This window comes from Ranitomeya variabilis, chromosome 3 (assembly GCF_051348905.1).
Source record: "Ranitomeya variabilis isolate aRanVar5 chromosome 3, aRanVar5.hap1, whole genome shotgun sequence".
NCBI lineage: Eukaryota > Metazoa > Chordata > Amphibia > Anura > Dendrobatidae > Ranitomeya > Ranitomeya variabilis.
The window spans coordinates 479,694,107-479,712,954 of record NC_135234.1 but is presented as its reverse complement, the minus strand read 5'-3'; the positions used below and the strand labels follow the sequence as shown (position 1 = coordinate 479,712,954).

The window sequence follows — 18,848 nt, the reverse complement described above, 5'->3', positions numbered from 1 at the left end:
CGTACACTGCACAAACCTGGCCTTTATGGAAGAGTGGCAAGAATAAAGCCATTTCTCAAAGATATCCATAAAAAGTGTCATTTAAAGTTTGCAACAAGCCACCTGGGAGACACACCAAACATGTGGAAGAAGGTGCTCTGGTCAGATGAAACCAAAATCGAACTTTTTGGCAACAATGCCAAACAATATGTTTGGCGTAAAGGCAACACAGCTCATCACCCTGAACACACCATCCCCACTGTCAAACATAGTGGTGGCAGCATCATGGTTTGGGCCTGCTTTTCTTCAGCAGGGACAGGGATGGTTAAAATTGATGGGAAGATGAATGGAGTAAAATTCAGGACCTTTCTTGAAGAAAACCTGTTGGAGTCTGCAAAAGACCTGAGACTGGGACGGAGATTTGTCTTCCAACAAGACAATGATCCCAAACATAAAGCAAAATCTACAATGGAATGGTTCACAAATAAACGTATCCAGGTGTTAGAATGGCCAAGCCAAAGTCCAGACCTCAATCCAATCGAGAATCTGTGGAAAGAGCTGAAAACTGCTGTTCACAAACGATCTCCATCGATCCTGTCTCCTGGATTCTCCCTTTGGATTTTCATCAGCAGTGCAGAAGGCCCTCTTCATCCTACTTGGCACTTTAGCCATTTTTAACCTGTGGGGCTGAAGCAGCTGTCAGCGTTGAGTTCTGTCAATTATTGTGTAATACACAACCCAGTCAGGTGAGCACCTCCTTTCACCTGGTTGCCAGTGGTCATCAGATAAGACCCTATTGCTCTTTTATTGTTTTCCCCGTCTTCTCAGCACATGTACAGCAGCATATGTGAGACGCTTGTGTCAGAGGTATTTTCCAGGTAATACTCAGGTGTCAACCAAATGTAACAATTATTCATTCTGTTTTTATAGATGTTTTGCAGATGATACTGTGCTGTTAAAGTGCAGATCTGATTATAGTTGTTACATTATAACATGTCAGTGGTGTGATTAGATGATTTTCTATATTATTTAGGCCATAATGGAATTAATGGAAAAAATGGTGGCATAGGGGAAGCTGTTCTCCGCCCCTGCCATATACCAGATACACCTTCTCAGAGCACATCCTCCAGTTCCCTCGGGGCTATTACAAGTTCTACATATGAAGAATCTATTTCAGGTGAGTAAACTTTACTTACCGTATATACTCGAGTATAAGCCGACCCGAGTATAAGCCGACCCCCCTAATTTTGCCACAAAAAAATGGGAAAACTTAATGACTCTAGTATAAGCCTAGGGTGGAAAATGCAGCAGCTACCGGTAAATGTCAAAAGTAAAAATAGATACCAATAAAAGTAAAATTAATTGAGACATCAGTAGGTTAAGTGTTTTTGAATATCCATATTGAATCAGGAGCCCCATATAATGCTCCATGCAGTTTATGATGGCCCCATAAGATGTTCCATATTAGAATATGCCCCATATAATGCTCCATGCAGTTTATGATGGCCCCATAAGATGCTCCATAGACACATTTGCCCAATATAATGCTGCACAAATGCTGATTATGGCCCCATAAGATGCTCCATAAAGATATTTGCCCCATATAGTGCTGCACAAACCTTTATTATGGCCCTATAAGATGCTCCATACAGACACTTGCCCCATATACCGTAGTGCCCAACAAACATTAATTATGGCCCCATACAGACACTTGCCCCATATAGTGCTGCACAAATGTTATGGCCCCCATATAGTGCTGCACAAACATTATGGCCCCATATAGTGCTGCACAAACATTATGGCCCCATATAGTGCTGCACAAACATTATGGACCCATATAGTGCTGCACAAACATTATGGCCCCATATAGTGCTACACAAATGTTATGGCCCCATATAGTGCTGCACAAATGTTATGGCCCCATATAATGCTGCACAAACTTTATGGCCCCATATAGTGCTGCACAAACATTATGGCCCCATATAGTGCTGCACAAATGTTATGGCCCCATATAGTGCTGCACAAATGTTATGGCCCCATATAGTGCTGCACAAACTTTATGGCCCCATATAGTGCTGCACAAACATTATGGCCCCCATATAGTGCTGCACAAACGTTATGGGCCCATATAGTGCTGCACAAACATTATGGCCGCATATAGTGCTGCACAAACATTATGGCCCCATATAGTGCTGCCCAAATGTTATGGCCCCATATAGTGCTGCACAAATGTTATGGCCCCATATAATGCTGCACAAACTTTATGGCCCCATAGAGTGCTGCACAAACGTTATGGCCCCCATATAATGCTGCACAAATGTTATGGCCCCATATAGTGCTGCACAACCATTATGGCCCCATATAGTGCTGCACAAATGTTATGGCCCCATATAATGCTGCACAAACTTTATGGCCCCATATAGTGCTGCACAAACATTATGGCCCCATAGATGCTCCATACAGATATTTGCCCCATTTGCTGCGATAAAAAAAAATAAAAAATCACATACTCACTTCTCCATCGGTCAGGCCCCCGGCAATTTCAATAGTCACCTGCAGTGCACCTCGTTCCGGCGCCACTCCATGCTCAGCACTGACATTCAGCAGAGGGCGCGCACTAACCACGTCATCACGCCCTCTGACCTGAGCGTCACTGCTGAAGACAGAGCGGCGCCCGGAACGAGGAAAGGTGACTATCGCGCAGCGCAGCGCTCCCCTCCCATATACTCACTTGGTCCTGGCGCTGTGCAGTCCCTGCTTCCCCGACGCCGCAGCTTCATCCTGTACTAAGCGGTCACCGTTACCGCTCAATACAGTAATGAATATGCGGCTCCACCTCTATGGGAGGTGGAGCCGCATATTCATTGCCATAATGAGCGCTACCATGTGACCGCACAGTACAGGAAGAAGCTGAAGCTGCTGCTGCCGGCGCCGGGGAAGCCAGGGACCTGCAGGGACCGCGCCTGGACTAGGTGAGTATTTTTAGACAGCCCCCGCTCCCCCTCCCCTGCCGACCCCTGGGTATGACTCGAGTATAAGCCGAGAGGGGGATTTTCAGCCCAAAAAAGTGGGCTGAAAATCTCGGCTTATATTCGAGTATATACGGTACGTTATATATTATTGTGGAAATATGTAAGTGTTTTTATAATGAATTAGATGCTTATTTCAACTGAACCAAAAGTCCTGCATTGATGCTGTTTCTAAGGCTATGTTTACACGTTGAGTTTTTGCTGCGTTTTTTTTCTTTGCAGGCAAAACCTGCTCTCTTGGCAGTAAAGAAGCTGTTTAAAAAAAGATGGGTTTTTTTTGCTGCATTTTTGCCACATTGTTTGCTGCATTTTTCTTGTCTCTTGTGCATGCTTACATGCTGATACAGTTTAGTACCTGATACCTGCGTTTTTCTTGTCTCTTGTGCATGCTTACATGCTGATACAGTTTAGTACCTGTTTTTCATGAGTTTTCTGCACCCAAAACGCAGCAAAACCTGATACCTGCGTTTTTGCTGCACTTTTGCACTTACTCATTTCTTTCTATGGATGAAAAACACTGCAAAAATGCTGAAAAGAGCGAGATGCTGCAGTTTTCAAAAATGCAAGTTTTCCAAATCAGTCCGGAAAAAAACAATGTGTGCGCATGAAATTTCTGAAATCTCATAGCTTTTTCTGGTACTGTAAAATGCAACTTTAAAATTATATTAAAAAAATTTAAAAAAGGCCGCAAAAAACTCAATGTGTGAACAAAACCTAATATCTTAGTAGGGGTATTCCTCTATTTTTCTGTTATAGCCCTCCAAATTACATTTATTTAAAGGGAATGTATCAGCAGTTTTTTGCTACATAACCTGAGAGCAGCAGAATGTAGGGCAAGGAAGCCTGATTCCAGCGATATGTCACTTACTGGTTTGCTTGGTGTAGTTTTAATAGAATTCTTGTTTGTCTGGTGTAAATCTACATGTATATGTGTATAACACCTCCCTCACCACCTTCCTGTGAATACTGTGAATTGTCAGCAAACTGCAAGTCAATGGTAGGGGAGTGGTTACACAAATTAGCCTGCCTGACCGTCTGGCACATGAGATGTAGTCCTGTAGTTTTAATCTCCTGCTGCTAAAACACTGATTGTGTGGAAACTACTAAAGGTACCTTCACACGAAGCGACGCTGCAGCGATAGCGACAACGATGCCGATCGCTGCAGCGTCGCTGTTTGATCGCTGGGGAGCTGTCACACAGACCGCTCTCCAGCGACCAACGATGCCGAGGTCCCCGGGTAACCAGGGTAAACATCGGGTTACTAAGCGCAGGGCCGCGCTTAGTAACCCGATGTTTACCCTGGTTACCAGCGTAAAAGTAAAAAAAACAAACAGTACATGCTCACCTGCGCGTCCCCCAGCGTCTGCTTCCTGACACTGACTGAGCTCCGGCCCTAACAGCACAGCGGTGACGTCACCGATGTGCTTTCACTTTCACTTTAGGGCCGGCGCTCAGTCAGTGTCAGGAAGCAGACGCTGGGGGACGCGCAGGTGAGCATGCAGTGTTTGTTTTTTTTACTTTTACGCTGGTAACCAGGGTAAACATCGAGTTACTAAGCGCGGCCCTGCGCTTGGTAACCCGATGTTTACTCTGGTTACCAGTGTAAAATATCGCTGGTATCGTTGCTTTTGCTTTCAAACACAACGATACACGGCGATCGGACGACCAAATAAAGTTCTGGACTTTATTCAGCGACCAGCGACATCACAGCAGGATCCTGATCGCTGCTGCGTGTCAAACGAAACGATATCGCTAGCCAGGACGCTGCAACGTCACGGATCGCTAGCGATGTCGTTTCGTGTGAAGGTACCTTAACCGCAGCCTAACAAGTGATACATCTCTGTAATCAGGTTCTTGTATCCTATATTATGCTGCTCTCAGATTAAATAGCAACAACCTGCAGACAGATTCCCTTTAAAAAAAATGACAGCAGCCACTATTTATTCAAAGGAATTGTCCTAGCATGTAAAATTGATGATCTTTTCTCATGATAGCAGGTCATCAATTTTTAGATCAATGGGGTCTGACACCCGACAGCCCCAAGTGGGGTTTTCTATCGGGAAGCTTGCTCTTACATTACAGAGCTGCTTTCACTGTTCCTGTATCTCATTATGACTTGAATGGCATCCTCTGTTCAAGAATTCCTTTATTTCTTTGTCTGGGGATAGGGGCCAGTACTACAATGCAGTGCTGTTTACAATGCGCTCCTTGCTGTTAGGCTTTTGGACCCTTTTTAGTATGATATGGGAGGATATGGTTATGGGTGGGTTGGAGGGATAAAAGGTTATATATACTGAGAAAAGAAAACTCTATTATACTACATGATAAAATGTTAAGGCATAATTACTGAAATAGATTTCAATTCCAATAGTGAAATACACAGCTGTGGATTATCGGAAAGAGCTTTAGTTTATACGTGTGATACTTTTTTGGGGGCTGCGGTTGATTTTATTTGAGGGCTGACTACTCATTTGGGAAAGCAGTGTTATTCTCCAATTTGCTTTACAGTTCTTCTGCTATTTCCAAACATATTGCACAGAGCAATCCTAAAGATTAAGTGTGGTTGTCAAGATTTTACAGTACCTTCCCCGGATCCTAGAGGAAATATCTCATCCAACAGACTGATAATGATTTTATAATTAGCATTATTAAAGCAATATTCCACCCTTGTCGCATAGTCATATACTTATGAGTGTACGTATTTCATATTTATTTCTAGTGTTCTGTCATACCCTCAGTGATTAAATGACTATTAAGAAAGAACCCACATACTCACATACATATGCTACATAATAACAACAAGTAACCAAGGTTGACAGTGAAGGCTCAAATATATGCTGTGATGCAGTGAGGGGAGTCATACTCTAGGACCGTTATGTATACCCTACGATGCGCATAGATCTATAATGAACCCGCTCGACTGCATTGTAATCACAGCTACAACTGTGGTTACAAGGCAGAATAAAAGAGAGCATGAGTCAGATATTTAGGAAAAACCGACATGGGCTTTTACTTTTGAGGAGATTTGCGGGTTTTGGGAGTAGCCCATGTCCACGATTCACATTTAAACTTTGTGTTGAGCTTTGGGTGTGTCAGTGTTTTGTTTGCAAGCTGCAGAGCAGGAGGCTCTATGCAATACAGGCCTGTGCAAGGTTAACACAGAGCCAAGGAAATCAAAGCTTCTGACACACCCAAGAGGGATACGTCGCTGCAGTCACCCACAGCAACAGCTTTTGATACCGACTGTTTGGTTGCCCTGGCTGTGATCCGGAGGACAACGTTTACCTTACTTTGTGAGTTTTTGGAAATAAAGATGTTTTATGTTGAACTCTCTTGAGTCACTGCCTCATATATATCTCTACGTAATTCAAAGTATAATGGGGGGCATAAAGATCAATTACTAAAAGGTCTAGTGCACAAAATTAAACACGTGTTAAATGATCTCCATATATATGGCACGTTAGTACAAATAGTATAAAGTAACCAGGAATTCCTTACCCATAGCGATGGTGTATGTCTCACAACCCCAACAGGTTGACCGGGGTGACAGGTTCCCTTTAAAGGGAACCTGTCACCTGAATTTGGCGGGACCGGTTTTCGGTCATATGGGCGGGTTTTTTTTCGTGTGTTTGATTCACCCTTTCCTTACCCGCTGGCTGCATGCTGGCCGCAATATTGGATTGAAGTTCATGCTCTGTCCTCCGTAGTCAGTGCAGGGAAGCGGACGGCGGGGGACGCGAAGGTGAGTATGTAGTGTTTGTTTTTTTTACATTTTACACTGGTAACCAAGCGGCCCTGCGCTTAGCAACCCGATGTTTACCCTGGTTACTCAGGGACCTCGGCATTGTTGGTCGCTGGGGAGCGGTCTGTGTGACAGCTCTCCAGCGACCAAACAGCGACGCTGCAGCGATCGGCATCGTTGTCTGTATCGCTGCAGCGTCGCTTAGTGTGACGGTACCTTTAGAATGCTTTGAAAAATAGAAGTGTTAATAGTTTATTTTGATCAATTAACAAAATGAATACAAAGTGAATGATCACAAACAAAATTTCAGCTAAGTCAACATTTGGTGTGACGACCCTTTGCCTTGAAAGCATCAATTCTTCTAGTTACTTAAACACATTTTTTGATAGAACTCCACTGAGAGGTTGTTGCAACCATCTTGGAGAACTAACCACAGATCTTCTGTGGATGTATGCTTGTTCAAATCCTTCTGTCTCTTTGTGTAATCCCGGACAGTCTCAATGATGCTGAGAACAGTGCTATATGGAGGGGAAGGGGGCATATAATCACTTTCAGGTCTCCTTGTTCTTCGTTACACAGAAGATAGTTCTTAATGACATTGTATGTATGTTTATGGTCATCGTCCTGCTGCAGAAAAAATTTTGAGACAATCACACACCTTCCTCATGGTACTGGTTGATAGATTTGATAGATAAGTATCTGCCTCTATTAATTTGTACTGATCAAAACCCAACTCATTTTGCTGAATTGCAGCCCAAATCTTACAAGAAACCTTCACCATACTTCACACATTCCTACAGATGCTCATTATTATACCGCTCTCCAGCCCTTTCTCAAACAAACTGCCTTCTGTTACAGCCAAATGTTTCGTATTTTGAATTTTGACTCATCAGTCTATAGCACCTACTGCCATGATGTGTCTTTCATCTGCTGCACTAAGTTTCCTTGGCTGTCCACTGCATCTACGGTCCTCAACTTTTCCCATTTCATGATGCCTTTAAGGCTGAGAACTACAGTCAGATAACTATCCATCATGCAATACCATCAGGGACGTGTCAAATTGGTTCCAAATTCATTCTGTATCAAGAAAACCAATGAGTTTTGAAAGTGATGATATGTCCTTCACAAAGATCTGATCTCAACATCAATGAGTCTGGGATTACGTGAAGATGAGATTTGATTTAGATTTCTCTTTTTTCATTCATTTTGCATCTTGTTAATTGATAAAAAAACTTTCATTTTTTAAAACATTCTTATTTCTTGCACAACACTGTAAATATTAACAGCATAGCCCTGTTTAATGTGTAGCGGCTGCTACCAAGAACAGGACATCTACTCCTAGACTACTAGACTCTTGAACAAATGTTCAATTTTTCCATTCAGATGAGCTCATAACAGCTTATTGATGGGGTTGCCAGGTTTCAGACCATCCAGTGGGCTGACATTGATGACCACTGTTAGATGTCCGGACAACCCCTTTAACTTTATGAGATGGAAAAACCCCTTTTGTACGAATTTGTATCTATAATAATCTTTATTTTTATATAGCGCTAACATATTCCGCAGCGCTTTACAGTTTGCACACATTATCATCGCTGTCCCTGATGGGGCTCACAATCTAAATTCCCTATCAGCATGTTTTTGGAATGTGTGAGGAAACCGGAGAACCTGGAGGAAACCCACGCAAACATGGAGAGAACATACAAACTCTTTGCAGATGTTACCCTTGGTGGGGTTTGAACCCAGGACTCCAGCGCTGCAGTGCTAACCACTGCGCCACCGTGCTGTCCTATCTATAGTTAGGAAGTACTTAAAATGTATGTGTACTGTACCGTCAGGTGGACCAGCTAGATGTAGGTCTTGTGCCAATTTCAGTGTGCTCCTACTGTATACAACAGTGCTAATGTGCTCCGTATATTGAAGGCAATAAAGTATGATGGAACAGAGTATTGGACATTATGGCTCTGTGTTACCAGTAGATGTCATAGAACTCAAGAAGTTTTCTTCCAGCACACGATTTATCTACAATTCATGTACTGCATATTTACTACTTTGCTATTAAGGAACAAAAACAACCGCAATCTAATTTATTTGTTAATTTGTGCAAAGCGAAACATTCAATCACCAAGTGCTTAATGAAAACCAAACTGTAAAATAAACTTTCTTGTTTTTGTTTTCATCCATTGCCTTAGTCAACTGTGAAAGCCGCACATAATAGCGGGAAACTGCTTCTCACTTAGATTAATGCCGTTAATAACATTATCTCCGAGAGCAGAACATTTATTCTTTCCTAAACTTTATGGAATAAAATGCATCAGTTTGGAAACAAAGATGAGTTTCAATATTCGGATATTAAAACGTTTTGTGGTTAAGCTTATCATGTAGTAATGTAAAATATATTCCTTTATTTATATCAGAAGATGACAACGTCCCGGCTAATGACAAAACTCAAATGCGAGACGAGGAGAATCAATACGAAATAATAAAGGACAAGTTAGAGCTGTCGTTTTTCCCTGAAGAAGACTCTGAAGAATGGATGTTCTTTCAGAAGGTTCTAACCACAGTTCAGACTTGGTTTAGCCTGTTTGGATGGGCTAGTGGCTGCAATCCGATTACTGTTCCACAATCTCTATGGAGGTAGGGTAAAACTGAAGAAACCTCTAGAACCTCTTATGCACCCGTATCCATCCTGTGCATTATACACCTATGTCTTATGATATTGAGAATGATGTATGAGGGAGTATGCAGATCATTAGAGCCAGGGATTTTATCTGACTGTCCCAGTGGATAATTCCCTATTTGAGAATGTAATATCTATTTGATGGATTTCACTTTCTGTCACTATGTAAATTGCACAGTTTACGGAACATAGCCAGACACACAAGTGTACACAGACAGAAGAGGGCCCCTGAACAAGAGTAATATATGGGCCCTTTGCAGTCCAATAGCTCATTATAATACCCAATTCCACCTGCTTTCAAGATGGAAGTGAACTCCCATATCTTTTTGGCCTCTAAGCAACTGCACAGGTTGCTCCAATGTTATGTCCACCCCTGCATACAATACATACAACCTACTAATGCCTGAAATAGCTACATTTTGTATCAACTTGGATAGTACTATACCTTTAGGGCTAAATGAAAATGGCACAAATTATATGAAATGTAAGAAAATGTACATTGTATCTGTAGGGCAACCAGCTAGGCTTGAAGAGGTCTGGTCTTGCTTTGATCTTACTTCCTGTTCAGTCTAGCTCCTGCACACACCCAAAACATACAATGGGTATTGTGCTCCCAGTGTATGACAGAAAAGTGTACATTTTTATACTGGGCCAGTATGAGCATGCCTGCTATGCTATCCTGCTTTATGCAAAAAAGGCCAGTGGGGTATGAATATATTTTTTTCAATGGAGGTCAATGGTTGTCTCAACTTCTTAAATCGGTAAAATAGCAAAGTGCTTGTAAAAACAAAGAACTTTACAATTTATTTCTTACTAGTTGACGAGCCCGGCATTGCCTGGGCATAGTAAATATCTGTGGTTAGTTATAGCACCTCACTTCTCTTATTTTCCCATCACGCCTCTCATTTTCCCCCTCTCATCTCTCATTTTCTCCATTACACCTCTCATTTTCCCCCTAACTCCCCTTATTTTCCCCCTCACTCCTCTCATTCCCCCCTAACACTTGTCATTTCGACCTCACATGTGTCATTTTCCGATCACTCCACTATTTTCCCTCACTCCTCATTTTGCACTCACACCCCTCATTTTCACCTCACACCTCTCATTTTCCCCTCAGTATATACATGTTTGTCATCTCTCTTATATATAGTATACACCTGTATGTCATCTCCTGTATATAGTATATACCTGTATGTCATCTCCCCTGTAAATAGTATATACTGTACCTGCTGTATGTCATCTCCTCCTGTATATAGTATATACCTGTATGTCATCTCTTCTGTATATACTATATACCTGTATGTCATCTCTTCTGTATATACTATATACCTGTATGTCATCTCCTCCTATATATAGTATATACCTGTATGTCATCTCCTGTATATAGTATATACCTGTATGTCATATCCCCTGTATATAGTATATACCTGCTGTATGTCATCTACTCCTCTATATACCTATGTGTCATCTCCTCTTTTATATAGTATAGTCCTGTATGTCATCTCCTCCTGTATATAGTATATACATGTGTTATCTCCTCCAGGTATATAGTATATACCTGTAAGTCATCTCCTCCTGTATATAGTATATACCTGTGTGTCATCTGCTCCTGTATATAGTATATACCTGTGTCATCTCCTCCTGTATATAGTATATATCTGTGTGTCATCTCCCCTGTATATAGTATGTACCTGTATGTCATCTCCTCCTGTATATAGTATGTACCTGCATGTCATCTCCTCCTGTATATAGTATATACCTGTGTCATTCCCTCTTGTATATAGTGTATACCTGTGTATCATCTCCCCTGTATATAGTATATACCTGTGTGTCATCTCCCCTGTATATAGTATATACCTGTGTGTCATCTCCCCTGTATATAGTATATACCTGTGTGTCATCTCCCCTGTATATAGTATGTACCTGTATGTCATCTCCCCTGTATATAGTATATACCAGTGTGTCATCTCCTCCTGTATATAGTATATACCTGTGTGTCATCTCCCCTGTATATAGTATATATGTGTGTGTCATCTCCTCCTGTATATAGTATATACCTGTGTGTCATCTCCTCCTGTATATAGTATATACCTGTGTGTCATCTCCTCCTGTATATAGTATATACCTGTGTGTCATCTCCCTTGTATATAATATATACCTGTGTGTCATCTCCCCTGTATATAATATGTACCTGTATGTCATCTCCCCTGTATATAGTATATACCAGTGTGCCATCTCCTCCTGTATATAGTATATACCTGTGTGTCATCTCCCCTGTATATAGTATATATGTGTGTGTCATCTCCTCCTGTATATAGTATATAACTGTATGTTATCTCCTCCTGTATATAGTATATGTGTGTGTCATCTCCTCCTGTATATAGTCTATACCTGTGTGTCATCTCCTCCTGTATATAGTATATACCTGTGTGTCATCTCTCCTGCATATAGTATATATCTGTGTGTCATCTCCCCTGTATATAGTATATACCTGTGTCATCTCCCCTGTATATAGTATATATCTGTGTGTCATTTCCTCCTGTATATAGTATATATGTGTTTGTCATCTCCTCCTGTGTATAGTATATACCTGTGTGTCATCTCCTCCTGTATATAGTATATATCTGTGTGTCATCTCCTCCTGAATATAGTATATGTGTGTGTCATCTCCTCCTCTGAATAGTATATACCTGTGTGTCATCTCTCCTGCATATAGTATATATCTGTGTGTCATCTCCCCTGTATATAGTATATACCTGTGTGTTATCTCCCCTGTATATAGTATATATGTGTGTGTCATCTCCCCTGTATATAGTATATACCTGTGTGTCAACTCCTCCTGTATATAGTAAATATCTGTGTGTCATCTCCTCCTGTGTTAGACCACGTACACACGTTATTTGGTCAGTATTTTTACCTCAGTATTTGTAAGCTAAATTGGCAGCCTGATAAATCCCCAACCAACAGGAAGCTCTCCCCCCTGGCAGTATATATTAGCTCACACATATACATAATAGACAGGTCATGTGACTGACAGCTGCCGGATTTCCTATATGGTACTTTTGTTGCTCTTGTAGTTTGTCTGCTTATTAATCAGATTTTTATTTTTGAAGGATAATACCAGACTTGTGTGTGTTTTAGGGCGAGTTTCATGTGTCAAGTTGTGTGTGTTGAGTTGCGTGTGGCGACATGCATGTAGCGACTTTTGTGAGATGAGTTTTGTGTGGCGACATGCGCGTAGCAACTTTTTGTGTGTCGAGTTGCATGTGACAGGTTAGTGTAGCAAGTTGTGTGCAGCACGTTTTGCGCATGGCGAGTTTTGCGTGTGGCGAGTTTTGCGCGTGGCGAGCTTTATGTGTGGTGCATTTTGAGTATGTGCAAGTTTTGTGTGAGGCACCTTTTGCATGGCAATTTTTCTGCGTGTGCAAGTTTTGCGTGTGGTGAGTTTTCCATGAGGTGAGTTTTGCACGTGTGGCGAGTTTTGCGTGAGCCTAGTTTTGCATGTGGCGAGTTTTGCGCGTGGCGAGTTTTGAGTGGCGGCTTTTGTGTTTTGACTTTTATGTGGCGAGGTTGGTGTATGTGTGGTGAAATGTGTGCTGAGGGTGATATGTGTTCAAGCACGTGGTAGTGTGTGGTGCATTTTGTGTGTGTGTTCATGTCCCCGTGTGTGGTGAGTATCCCATGTCGGGGCCCCACCTTAGCAACTGTACGGTATATACTCTTTGGCGCCATCGCTCTCATTCTTTAAGTCCCCCTTGTTCACATCTGGGAGCTGTCAATTTGCCTCCAACACTTTTCCTTTCACTTTTTCCCCATTATGTAGATAGGGGCAAAATTGTTTGGTGAATTGGAATGTGCGGGGTTAAAATTTCGTCTCACAATATAGCCTATGACGCTCTCGGGGTCCAGACGTGTGACTGTGCAAAATTATGTGGCTGTAGCTGCTACGGTGCAGATGCCAATCCCGGACATACACACACACACACACACATTCAGCTTTATATATTAGATTAAGATTATCTCTGTTCTAAATAGAAGGATATTTAATTCTTTACTGCTCTTTTAGTTTACTGTTAGTTGCCTTGGTTAGCAGCCATAGCTGCAGTCTATCAGAGGGGGCCGTTTTCTAGACAAGGAGCATAGCGCTTACTGGCACTTTTCTTTACCACTTGAAGCTAGCCGGGATCCTAGAGCATAGACAGAACAATGCTGTCATCTTGAATTTTCAATCATCAGGCTAGCCGTGCCCCTTAGGTTGCTGGAAGGCAGTGGAAAACACATGATGAGAAAGCCCCTTTAAGGAATGCTACTGAATGCTCATACATTGGCATTCACCCAAGGTTCCCATTTGAGGTATGTGAAGGGGGAATATTTGTAGTAAATTCCTTTAAAATAAGTATGAAACTAAATGTAAGTAGAACCTTAGTATATTTCTACATCTTCCCCATGACTGGGGCATATATGTACACCAATCTGAGCGTGCTCAGTATGCATTTACCACATTCTATGAATCCCCTTGGCCTTGTCTCTTCCAGATAATACATTTAGGACACATTATGCTCCAATTTTTGTGACGCAAGTTACTGTAGATATTTGAGGCATTTTCCTTGATATACATACCCATTGTGAAGCAAACGATCTGGTTTGATTTTATGTACTTTTCGCTTAATAGACGTGACCTACACAAGATTGTGCAAGAGATTTACCACTTATACAATGGTAAAATAGATTCTTTGCTTCCATGCTATAAAGGCAGTTATACGGATTTGTGAATTTAGTCTTTTTGGGGCCGATTTATCAAAGTGCTTACATCAGTTTTCAGGAGTAAAACACTTTGAAAAGTTGCTAATATTTTTGAACAATGCTAAGTTACGCAAAAATGTTGTGACTTTTGGCGTTTTTATGCCACTCGTGGCTAGCTCCACCTAAGTGTGTGGCGCATGGGTGATGGGGAACCTATTGAATTCATCAAAAGTTATTCCACTTTAATATTGATGGGAATAACATTTCTGGCGAGATGCAAGAAAATGAATTAATAATTAATTAGACTCATCTTACCCCACTTGTCCCTTCATTAACACTGACATGTACATGGTGGGACATTTATATGGATACACCTGGGTGGGTCATTTATAAAGTTGCATTCAAAAATGGCCAACTTCAAATTGGCCACCATGGTCACACCCATCTTGAAAAGTTTTCCCCTTCCCATATACTAATGTGCCACAAACAGGAAGTTGATATCACCAACCATTCCCATTTTATTTAGGTGTATCCATATACATGGCCCACCCAGGTGTATCCATATAAATGTCCCACCCTGTACAATGCCACTCTTCATAAATTGGTTCCTTTGTATTCATTTCTATTAGTGTTTATTATAATTTCTACCTGAAGATTTTAGGCTTTTGCATGAACAAGATAACATTTTTTTTCTATTACTCTCTACAGTATTAATAATTCTTCAGAAGTGAAAAGTGTATTTTCATTTTTTATGTATTTCTAACATTTTCAGTGGTGTATGCAAAGTCAAGTTGTCAAAGTCTGAAGGAAGAGCAATGAAAACAATAAATCTTGGCAAGCAGACAAAAACCATTTATGACATGCTGTTCTACCTGAGCGGACAGATGCTGCCTGGAATTACTGCAAGCCAGTCATTGCCCTCTGATCCCACAGAAAGAGTCCTACAGCTTCACTGGCAGCATGCGACACTCCTCACTTTCCTCAAGTAAGCCTTGACGTTTTGAGAGATCTAAATAAATGATTTAAAAACATGATAAAAATAGAAAAGCAACGTTAATAACCATGAACTGTAAGATTAATGCACTGAAGTAAAAATCCATGAGGATTTTAAAGAAACATACAGTATTGCAATGAAAATAATGAAAATTATAATTTAAAGGGTTTCTCCAGTGAAAACACAGGATAGGTGACAACTAATTAATCAGTGGCGGTCCAGCCACTGTATGCATGTTTGACCACCAGTACATTCATTCCCTAGCGCTGAGCTTGACTTTTTCCAGCAGCCCCACAGAGAATGAATGTGGCAGCAGTCAGTCATCCTAACAACCGCCACATTTTAAAATGAGAATACAAGAACCACATCTACTATATAATTGTCTAAGGGTCACTTCCGTCTGTCTGTCTGTCTTTCTGTCTGTCTGTCACGGCTATTCATTGGTCACAGCCTCTGTCTGTCATGGAAATCCAAGTCGCTGATTGGTCGCGGCAAAACGGCCACGACCAATCAGCGACGGGCACAGTCCGGCTGCAAAATGGCTGCTCCTTACTCCCCGCAGTCAGCGCCCGCAGTCAGGGTTAATGGCAGCAGTAACGGACAGCGTTATGCTGCGGGTAACGATCTCCGTTACCGCTGCTATTAACCCTGTGTGACCAACTTTTTACTATTGATTCTGCCTATGCGGCATCAATAGTAAAAAGATCTAATGTTAAAAATAATAAAAAAAATAAAAAATCTTTATATACTCACCGTCCGTCGGCCCTTCGGATCCAGAACCGGCTTTTCCCGCTCCTCGTGACGCCCTGGTGACTGCTCCATGCATTGCGGTCTCATGAGATGATGACGTAGCGGTCTCGCGAGACCGCTACATCATCATCTCGCGATACCGCAATGCACTCTTGAGACCGGAGCGCGCGAGGAGCATCGGTAAACGCTTCGCCTGGATCCGGGGCCAACAGAAGGTGAGTATAGAACTATTTTTTATTTTAATTCTTTTTTTTAACAGGGATATGATGCCCACATTGCTATATACTATGTGGGCTGTGCAATATACTACGTGGGCTGTGCAATATACTACGTGGGCTGTGCAATGTACTGCATGGGCTGTGCAATATACTACGTGGGCTGTGCAATATACTGCTTGGGCAGTGCAATATACTGCATGGGCTGTGCTATATACTGCGTGGGCTGTGCAATATACTACGTGGGCTGTGCTATATACTGTGTGGGCTGTGTAATATACTATGTGGGCTGTGCAATATACTACGTGGGCTGTGCAATGTACTACATGGACTGTGCAATATACTGCGTGGGCTGTGCAATGTACTACGTGGGCTGTGCAATGTACTACGTGGGCTGTGCAATATACTGCGTGGGCTGTGCTATATACTACGTGGGCTGTGCAATATACTATGTGGCCTGTGTTATACACTACATGGGCTGTGTTATACACTATGTGGGCAGTGTTATACACTATGTGGGCTGTGTTATATACTGCATGCGTGGACTGTTATATACTACATGAGCTGTGTTATATGCTACGTGGACTGTTATAAACTATGTGACTGTGTTATATGCTGTGTGGGCTGTTATACACTCTGTGGGCTGTGCTATATACTACGTGGCTGTGCTATATACTCCGTGGGCTGTGTTATATACTATGTGGCTGTGCTATATACTCCGTGGGCTGTGCTATATACTACGTGGCTGTGCAGTATACTGCGTGGCTGTGCAATATACTACGTGGCTGTGCTACTTACTACATGGGCTGTTATATACTACATGGCCGGCCGCGAACAATCAGCGACAGGCTAATTGGTCGCGGCCAGCCGAATCCTGTGTATTCAATGTATTATTCTAAAATCTTCATAAATAAACTACATACATATTCTAGAATACCCGATGCATTAGAATCGGGCTACCATCTAGTCAGAGATAAGAGTTAACTATTCTGCTAAATGGTGTAATGTGCTGCTGCAGTGCAGTATAGTACAACCTCCACCAGGGGGTGCTGGTGAGGGAAAAGAGGTTGTACACACAGCGCAGCAACACTGAACAACAACACAGGTGCCACAGGTAATGAAAGAGAAGTCAGACAAGCCAAGGTCATACATAAAGAGGTCAGCGCAGTACACAGGGGAAGTCAGAGGAATAGTCGGGGACAAACCAGAAGTCAGAGCCTACCGGGAACGTGGTAACCAAAACATGAGACGTAAAAAGAAGTCGGGATACAAGCATACAAGCCATTTTTAAGGCAAGAAATCCCACTTATTAAACCTGACAGGGCACACCTGTGAAGTGAAAACCATTTCCGGTGACTACCTCTTGAAGCTCATCAAGAGAATGTCAAGTGTGTGCAAAACAGTCATCAAAGCAAAAGGTGGCTACTTTGAAGAACCTAGAATATAAGACATATTTTCAGTTGTTTCACACTTTTTTGTTAAGTATATAATTCCACATGTGTTAATTCATAGTTTTGATGCCTTCAGTGTGAATGTATAATTTTCATAGTCATGAAAATACAAAAAAATCTTTAAATGAGATGGTGTGTCCAAACGTTTGGTCTGTACTGTATAACTAAAACACACATGGCAAAGAGGATGGAAAGCAACCTAAAGTATTGACTTTCTACTTTTATGAAAATCTATTGTTAATTTTTCGTTAGAGGTATACGTCAAGAAGATTTCTCAACATATAGCAATGATCAAAGACTCTTCTCCCAGAAAATCCTAAAATAGCATAAATTGAGCCCAATTCTTTAAAGCTTTTACGCTAGAATTCTGGCATGACAAGCTTTGAAAAGTTGCAAAATTTGGGTGATAACATTTTGCAACTCATGGCATTCTCACACCATTATCATCTATTCATTAACCCCTTAATCCCATATGATGTACTATCCCGACAAGGTGACCTGGGACTTAATTTCCAGTGACGGGATAGTACGTCATATGCGATCGGCCGCGCTCACGGGGGGAGCGCGGCCGATCGCGGCCGGGTGTCAGCTGAGTATCGCAGCTGACATCCGGCACTATGTGCCAGAAGTGGTCACGGACCGCTCCCGGCACATTAACCCCTGGCACACTGCGATCAAACATGATCGCAGTGTTCCGGCGGTATAGGGAAGCATCGCGCAGGGAGGGGGCTCCCTGCGTGCTTCCCTGAGACGATCGGTACAAGGCGATGTGCTCACCTTGTACCGAGCATCTCCTCCCTGCAGGCCCCAGATCCAAAATGGCCGCGGGACAACTTCCGGGTCCTGCGGGAAGGTGGCTTACCAAGTGCTTGCTCAGAGCAGGCGCTGGTAAGCCAGGAGCAGGGCACGCCAGATCACTGATATGACACAGTGCTCTGCAAAGTGTCAGATCAGCGATCTGTCACTATACAGTGATGTGCCCCCTGGGACACAGTAAAAAGTAAAAAAAAAATTTTAAATGTGTAAAAGAAAAAAAAAAATTCCTAAATAAAGAAAAAAAAAAATATTGTTCCAATAAATACATTTCTTTATCTAAATAAAAAAAAAACAATAAAATTACACATATTTAGTATTGCCGCGTCTGTAACGACCCGACCTATAAAACTGGCCCACTAGTTAACCCCTTCAGTGAACACCGTAAAAAACAAACAAAAAAAAAACCGAGACAAAAAACAACGCTTTATTATCATACTGCCGAACAAAA

At 41.9% G+C, this 18,848-nt stretch overlaps 1 protein-coding gene across 2 annotated transcripts in view; it reads left to right on the top strand.

Annotated features, from left to right (window-relative positions):
* CFAP47 (cilia and flagella associated protein 47) overlaps positions 1–18,848 on the top strand; it is an 816,247-nt gene that overhangs the window by 216,277 nt on the left and 581,122 nt on the right. For both annotated transcript variants that reach the window (XM_077296700.1, XM_077296701.1), the window contains exons 29-31: positions 1,013–1,156; positions 9,169–9,388; positions 14,947–15,159. In XM_077296700.1, the coding sequence (XP_077152815.1) occupies positions 1,013–1,156; positions 9,169–9,388; positions 14,947–15,159 (577 nt within the window). The remainder of the gene's footprint in view (positions 1–1,012; positions 1,157–9,168; positions 9,389–14,946; positions 15,160–18,848) is intronic.